General features: G+C 44.6%; 1 protein-coding gene across 1 annotated transcript; it reads right to left on the reverse strand.

The window, feature by feature from the left end:
- Positions 1–2004: 2004 nt before the first annotated feature.
- LOC115139495 (transmembrane and coiled-coil domains protein 2-like) lies at positions 2005–7146 on the reverse strand. The gene is made up of 5 exons (XM_029676979.2): positions 6773–7146; positions 5013–5426; positions 3266–3882; positions 2716–2851; positions 2005–2559 (listed from the first exon to the last, which is right to left on the reverse strand). Exons 1-5 carry the CDS (start codon positions 6773–6775, stop codon positions 2260–2262), a joined length of 1470 nt encoding a protein of 489 aa, XP_029532839.1. The 5' UTR covers positions 6776–7146; the 3' UTR covers positions 2005–2259.
- Positions 7147–8611: the final 1465 nt, after the last annotated feature.

Genomic DNA, 8611 nt, shown 5'->3' on the forward strand with positions numbered 1-8611 from the left:
AGGGGAGGAAACCGGTTAAAGAAGGATTTTTATGCCTTGAGACAATTGAGAGAAGGATTGTATATGTGTGCCATTGAGGGTGAATGGGCAAGACAAAATATTTAAATGCCTTTGAATGGGGTGTGGTAGTTGATACTAGGCGCACCGGTTTGAATGTGTCAAGAACTGCAACACTGCTGGGGTTTTTCACACTCAACAGTTTCCCAGACCCACTACCTAAAGAGCATCCAGCCAACTTTACACAACTGTGGGAAGCATTGGAGTAAATGTGGGCCATCCCTGTGGGATGCTTTTGATGGGATGTGGGATGCCTTGTAGAGGCCACGCCCGATGAATTGAGGTTGTTCTGAGGGCAAAAGGGGGTGTAAGCCAATACTAATGTTTTGTACACTCAGTGTATTTCAGCATACGTCAGGGTCTGTCTGATGGTTGAAGCCTTTCCAAAGAAATCCTCACTAAAAACCTTTTTGCCTCTTTACTACATCTGACAACCTTGACAACTCTTAATTTTTTTAGGGCTCAGTCTTAGCCTTTGAGAGTTCCATAGTTTATTTAGTACTGTTGGTAAGAACAGTAAACTATTACATTTTGGCAACAGAACCAACCTAAACGTGTATTCTTTCAGGCATTTGAAATTCAGTTGTGCGGAGTTGGTAACCTCTCACCCAATCACATATGAGGATTAGCAGTTTTACTGAGCCAGTGAATAAAAGTGAGAGGGGGGGGCAGTTAAGTGTAAATAATGCTGTAATCCACAGGATTAGTGGGTGAATATTCAGTTGGGCTGGAACTGAATACATTTTTAGACATATATAACACATATTTTAGCCCCCCCTGACTGAAATGATGGACACAAGATATGTCATAACTTGATATAAAAACAACCTTTAGCTTGAACCAGGCTAGAATAAAATGTTGAAGTGGGGTTACATTGGGATTTTATAGGTTGTGGAACTCTATTTGACATTTGTAGTAATTTTTTCATAATGAAGACCCAACTATCACAGATTACTTACCATATTATTATTCTGCTCCATTGTCAGTACTGTTAGATATACATAGTTGCATGCAAATGATCCTACTTTCCAATATCATGCAACATTAGCATATAGTTTAAGAATGTATTTATTAAGAATGCAACAGAGTTGTGATGGATTTCGCAAACTGGATAGAAATATGGAAGCAATGGTCTAACATGCCTATGAATCTGACACTACATATATTCTTAGCTGCTCTACAACAACAGTGGTTATAAAATAGCATTGATGCTCAGAATAGATTATAGATAATTTAGTAGTTTTGATGATCCATCTCACCAGATTACTTTCTGGCCCTCAAATTCTTCTTTACATCACACATAAGACACTAAAATGACCGATACACCAAAAAAGGTGTAGTTTTAAACACCAGAAGAGATTGAGTTGACTGTTTTAAAAATAATATGGAGATGAAAGTTTAAAAAAAACATTTAGGTAGAAACTGTCTACAGACAACAGAATGCTATTAAGTCCAAAGAGTATTTCTGTTGGTGTTGGAATGCTACTCATGCCAAGTGCATCACACAGGTATAAATGCACGTGAGGACATGCATGAGTAGTACATACCCTAACATTGAGCAAAAAAACCAATCCTTTTGCTTGGCCTTGTCCTCCAAATATACAATTGGCTCAACAAAAGGTAACAGCAAACATGGTTTAGCAAAGACAAAGTATAATTTGTTCTTTTATCCATTTTCACTTTTAAGTGTAGGCCTATACTAACATTAGAAAAATGTGTCAAAGAATTTCAACATGAATTCTCGAATTGTAATTAGGTCATAGTGACTACAGTACGATGGCGAGTTGACACCACTAGATTGGTCATGAGAAAGAGCAAATGCTTGAGTTGCCAAGCGACCAGGCAGATAGTTCCTCAGCTTCCTTGTCATGGTAATCACCATAAAACACCCAACACTCTTCCTTAAATGTCTCTCTCTCGACCATCAGTCAACCAGAAATGCCCCCTGTCCGAAGGAAGTCTTCGCCAGTTGCTTTGTAAAGAAACGTTTTGACCTTTCAACCCTCCTAAGTACGACTCTCTGAGCATAAATCCTATCAAAAAAGTGCGCTGGTTCTCTTTCAGAAATATGAGTTTTGTATTCACGCTCTCTGAGTTTCAGACTGTTAGAGTGTCTAGGACAGCTCAGTGAATCTCTCTGGTCCCTCTGTCCACATCCTGGTCACTCAGACACAAGGGCGTGGGTGATTGGCTGTAGGAAACTCAGCTGGGCATTAGCCACAGCTCCAGGAAGTCCCAGTGCTTCCAAAGGATGAACAGAAACAGGGCCAGCATGATGGTGGTGGCCACCCGCGCTCGAGTTTTCATGAGTGGGGTGATGAAGTTGGCCAGGGTGGAGACGAACACCAGCACTACGGCCATGAGTGCCAGGATGATGTTGATGAGTTTGCCCAGCAGGGCGCGGGCGTTGGCGTTCTCCACACCCTCCAACTGCACCACCTGCTGCTGCTGCTGCTGGAGCTCCAACTTAGTGATGCGGGTCAGGCACGACTCCACCGCTTCCTGCATGTATACATACACACACAGGGACAAATGACAAACACAGGCAAACACAATGTTACAACTGAATTAGGGGAACAAGACTCATTTCTGGAGTCATACTTGTTTATCTTCAGGAAAAGTATCATAAACTGTAAATCCAGGTCTCTATCTCTCTACCTGTATGTCTCTGGCTCTCTCATAGGACTGGTAGGCCACTTTCTCCTCCATGCTGGCCAGCTCTTGTTTCAGATTAGTCATTTCGTTTTGGTGCAGCTCTGTCAAGTCATTCAGCTGCTCTTCCAGTCGCTCATACCTAAACAGAAAGATATATATTTTTTAATGTATGAGGCAGAGCCGGTATAATTTAGACCAGCGGAGTAAAGACAAATTCAACGAATTAGAGAAAGATTTTACATATTTATGCAATTTTCAAGGCGTCACTCCGTTTAATTTAAGGATCAGTTTTATACATTAAAACAACTACTTCTGATCTTGACAAAACTTGAAATGTACAAAATCTGTAAAAGTTCCCTGGACCTTTTTAATTATCCTCATGAATATCATTCAGCATAAATCATGTAGTGTAAAAACACTGAACATAATTTACACTGCTGTACTGAAACAAGCTAAAAGCAAAGCAGCTTGTTTCAGCATTTAGTGTGAGATTGATGTATACTACCAACTCTCATTCGATGCTCTGTGTATTGGCCTAGGTGTTGGTCTGCACCTGTATCTCTCCTCCTGCAGGCACTGGTTCATGTAGGAGTAGTCACTCTGCAGCTGGCTCTTCATGTCCTCGATGGCATCCTCCATGTGGGCCTGGCTGGCCTTGATCTCCTGCAGGCCTTCCAGCAAGGCGTCCCAGGAGCTGTGAATGTGGTGGTGGTGGTGGTGGTGGTGCCCATCCAGTCTGGGGCTCCCCAGGCCAGCCTGCCCTTGCCCCGACATCCCACCTCCTACCCCAGCCCCGCCTGAGTGACTGCCTGCCACTGAGCCAGAGGTGGCACTGGAGCACTCGTCGTCGCTACCGTACTTGGGGCTGGAGACAAGGGTGGCACTGCCACTCAGGGCTCGTTGAGCAGGCGCGTCCTCCGAGTGCCCTCCCACCTCGTCCTCTATGAGGTGGGAGATGTTGTCTGCACTGCCAAATTTGTTGCGGATCAAGCTGGCGAACTCCCGTGGCTTAGACACCACAGCTCCTTTGACCCCTTCTACCCCTCCTTTGACCCCATCCACCATACCCCCGCCAAAGCCATGGAACCCGGCTCGTACATTGGCCCCCATGTCCTTCAGCCCCTGTTGCATGTCCCGCAGCACATCCTTAGGCTGACGGGCTGGACCATTCTATAAGGAGGGTAGAGGGAGGACAGGGGATGGAAGATGAGAGGGAGAAACAAAAATAAATGGGATAGATTGAAAGGGTGTAAAGGAGTAGCAGATACATGGGTGGATAAGTGGTGAGAGAGGGATGGAAATTAAAGTGGAATGGTGGAGGTGACACAACAGAGCAGGGAGATAGGAGAATATAAACATACTTTATCAATAAGAGGGCATAGTCAGAACAGAACCCTCAGATAATCTACCTAGGAATAGGGTTGGGCAGGTTTATGATAGCACCTATACCAAGGAATTTTGAAATACAGGAGACATGATTTCCAATAATGTGGAAACAGTTTCTTTAAAATGTCAATATTTGTACTTTTTAAATAAATACATGTGTGTGTTAGTTGAAAGATAAAGCTAATCATTCGTATTTGCTTTTCTACAACAACAAAACATCTTTAGATAGTGAGTGAGTGACATCTCATGTCATGTTCTACAAAGCCAGGTATTGAAATAGGTATTTTCAACAACCCGGAGTTAAAGGGAAATTCCACCAAAAAATGATCTTTTGATATTTGTTTCATTAGTTCATTGTTGACATAGTCCCAAAATGTTTTGCTTGTCAGCACTCAAGTGTTAAAGATATGTAACTTTCAAAATACATCAATACTCCAGGGATGAATTAATTCATAGGGTAATGTGGATATGGCCCAACCCTACTTATAAAGTGATGTAACATGTGTCATAACGTCAGTGGAGGCTGCTGAGGGGAGAACAGCTCATAATAATGGAAGGGCATCAAACACCTGGAAACAATGTGTTTAATGTATTTTATACCATTCCACTGACTCCTCTCCAGTCATTACCACGAGCCTTTCTCCCCAATTAAGGTGCCATCAACCTCCTGTGCATCACCTCAGAAAGCAGCAGTCAGGGTAAAACATTCAAGTGAGACAAACACATTACATTACAAATGTCCCTTAGGAACAACTGAGCCATGGAGAGGAGTCATCATCAGTCATGAGATGGAACCAGTGTGGCAGGAACCAACAAACACACACACACACACACACACACACACACACACACACACACACACACACACACACACACACACACACACACACACACACACACACACACTCACTCACCTGCTCTGTCTCCTTCAGCTTCTTGTGGTAGTGCTCTAGCTTTTTGTGCAGGTGGGCGATGGTCTGTGCAGACTTCTGGTTCTTCTTCTCAAACACCTGTTTGATGCGCGAGGCTTGCTGCTTGTCTGCATTGTGGGCCAGCTTCAAGTACTCGGCTACGTTGTCATCTCTTGCCTCCTGTTCTATCCGAATCTGCTCAGTTATCTTCAGGATCTTCTGCTGCAGGTGCTCCAGAGCGACCCGCGTTCGCTGAGGCTCGGAGACCCCTTCAGCCCCTCCAGCCACAGTCCCCAACCCGGCCACTGCCCCCGCCCCCACACCCACTCCAGCCCCATCCAAGCTGATGTTACCGTCAGAGCCGCCATGGCTGGCTGAGGGGGGCAGGCCCAATGTTGTCACTTCGCTTTTATCCAGCTAAGCAGGGACAGGGGATGGGGGAGGCAGAGGTGACAGAGTGCGCGGACAGGGAGAAAGTGGTTGCCATGATTGATGTGAAGTCAGCATCGTAAGGTAAACATGATCTTTAAAGCAGAACACCCATCACAATGACAGATCTAGTGACTGTTCTCTTTTCACAGACTTTCCCTCAGATCCTTGGCATAAGACTCAGACAGTTACTGTGTTACGCCTTAAAAAACAGATTTTACATCAAGTGTTTTCACAGTGCATACTGCTAAACTGTGAAAAACTATTTTGGCACATGAATACCCGATGAATGTGATGGTGATAATAATGATGGTGATGATGATGGTTAGGCCTAAGACAACGATGAATACTGTGATTATTAGTTCAGACATCTGCACTATCAATGTATCATTCTATCCCTTTCAAACTTGTGTGATGTATGATCTAGTGGTGTGATGCTGCATGACATAAACATGGGGGAGTACCCTCCCACTTCTGCAACGTGGCAGGCAGCTCAACAAACAATGGAGGTCTAATCTCCCTCAGTGTGAATTCTTAACATCTCACTGAAAGACACAACCATCTGTGGACTGTTTAAAAAGGATAAAAAAACATCTAGTTGTTTCTGGGAGTGGGACTTGTTTGAATTATTACCCCATGTCGCCCGGGTAGACATCACAACACTACTGTCACCAACCCCAGCAGACAGGAACCAGGGCAGACACCACACATATCTCAGCAAGCGCTGCCCTAATTCATCTAGTCAGGCCACTGAGGCTTTATTAGGATTGTATTAGCATGTAAACGAGGTCTCAGAGGAGCCACAGTGCCCTGCACTATTTCCCAACAGATTCACTGACAAGCAGGCGACAATTTTAGAAAGTAGGTTACAATCAGATAGCTGCATTGAAATGGAGGCATGTGATTTTAATGGACGAATGACTGCAGGCACTACAATACCAGGCTATTCATCTATTCCTTTTATTTCAATGAGAGAAAATGGAAAGCTTATTATGTTACAGACTGGATGAAGGGAAGAAATACACAATGTTCCTTCCTCTCTGGATGGATGGGAAAAAAATACAACAAAAACAAAACACACACACAGATCCAAAAGTGTGTGTGAAAACACAGGGTTAGGTCCACGGTGGGTGAGGCTCCTGGAGACAAGAGCAGAAGCAGGGAGATCATCATAACAGACGGCTATGGCGTGAAAAAAAGGGTCTTCACATGAGGAGTTTACACGCACTGCGACATGGGTGAAATGAGTGATGGGTGTCAATGAGAATGGAAGTAAATACTAGAGGATGATGAGACAAAACCAGTGCAGTGACAGATTAATTTGGGAACGTTACCATACTGTTTAATCCAGGATTGGCAGTGCCACTGCAGGTCTGTGTTCGAGGCCCATCCTTCTCCTCCACTTCCTCCTTCTCCTCCTTCCTCCCCCCTGTGGTCACACGAGACCCTCTTTCCTCAATGTCTCTCCCCTACCCAATATCTGCCTATCGCCTTACCAGAGCTTCATGCTCCATTGTTGATAACAAAGATGTCTGCAGCCTCCCTGTCTTCCTCCATCTCTCTCTCTCTCTCTCTCTGTGTCTCTGCTGTTGCTCTCTTTCTCCCCCTTTGTATCTTACGCTTGCTCTGTCTGCCTCTTTCTTTCGCTCTCTCACTCTCTCTCTTTCCCCTTCTCGCTGTCTGAGTGCAAATACTAGCGGTCCTGCTCTATCACGGCTGTGTGAGCAGAGGCACAGATGATGGAGGGAGAAGGGAGGGGGGATGGGGAGAATTTAGCGCACGCGCGCAGGTGCCTATATGTGCTGAAGCCAGGGAAGCGGAGAGGGGGAGGGAGGGGGGACGGTAGTACAGCAGGGCTTGTGTCAGGGCCTATTGCAGCCATTTCATCCCTTAAACCCTGAATATACACCGCCTCACGCATGTTAATGGAGGGCTGCTGCAGTGGTTTACAAAGACTGTGGATCTACGGCCAGGCTTATAAAGGAGTGCCCTATCTTCTCTGTCCCACGGTGCAGCATTATATAGGCAGATGCAAAAAAAAGTTAAATAGAAATAGGCCTACACACACCGGTTATAGGAATGCTTGGTGAGGGTTTCCAAAACAGATAACTAATAATAGTCTCTTTGTGATGGATGGGTTCATATTTGATGCCCTTATTTATTATATATATTTATTTTTCTCTTGGTTCTCTCTAATGTGTTGGGAGGTTGTGGGGTCTGTAGGGATTTGGAGGGTTGCCATGAGCTCTCCTCAGACTTCCTTGGGGAAAAGCTCCACAAATACATTATGTCTCACACAGCCATGCTTCAATGCTCAGCTGTATTTATGCCAGAAGGAATTTTTATTGTGGGTTATTTATGAATAAGCACCATAAATCTTTTTCTATCAACATTTGTATTTATTTTCAATAATAGACAATGCACACATACTGGAGGGCCCAATCACAGATATCAGCAATCATGACAATCCACACAAAACAAAATTACGTTTCAAGAACGATATAACTATTTGCAAACTGTCAAGAGTTTACGCCATAGTTACAGAGTACACAACGCTATGATCTTACAGGGAGAAGTAGGAGTTAACAGAACAATTTCATCATGGTATATTACTGGAGAAGAAAATGTACCCCACCCTCTCCCTTACAAAGTAGGTGAATAAATGTTTTAATCGAAAGCATTGTTAAGATCTTTTGGAGTTTGTCACAGTCCATCACACACTTCAACGGTGGTGGCCCGAGCTTGGTTTATCACAGTCCATCACACACTTCAACGGTGGTGGCCCGAGCTTGGTTTATCACAGTCCATCACACACTTCAACGGTGGTGGCCCGAGCTTGGTTTGTCACAGTCCATCACACACTTCAACGGTGGTGGCCCGAGCTTGGTTTGTCACAGTCCATCACACACTTCAACGGTGGTGGCCCAAGCTTGGTTTATCACAGTTCATCACACACTTCAACGGTGGTGGCCCAAGCTTGGTTTATCCATCACACACTTCAACGGTGGTGGCCCGAGCTTGGTTCATCACACACTTCAACGGTGGTGGCCCAAGCTTGGTTTGTCACAGTCCATCACACACTTCAACGGTGGTGGCCCGAGCTTGGTTTATTACAGTCCATCACACACTTCAACGATGGTGGCCCAAGCTTGGTTTATCACAGCCATTGACCG

This window comes from Oncorhynchus nerka, linkage group LG2, assembly GCF_034236695.1.
Source record: "Oncorhynchus nerka isolate Pitt River linkage group LG2, Oner_Uvic_2.0, whole genome shotgun sequence".
NCBI lineage: Eukaryota > Metazoa > Chordata > Actinopteri > Salmoniformes > Salmonidae > Oncorhynchus > Oncorhynchus nerka.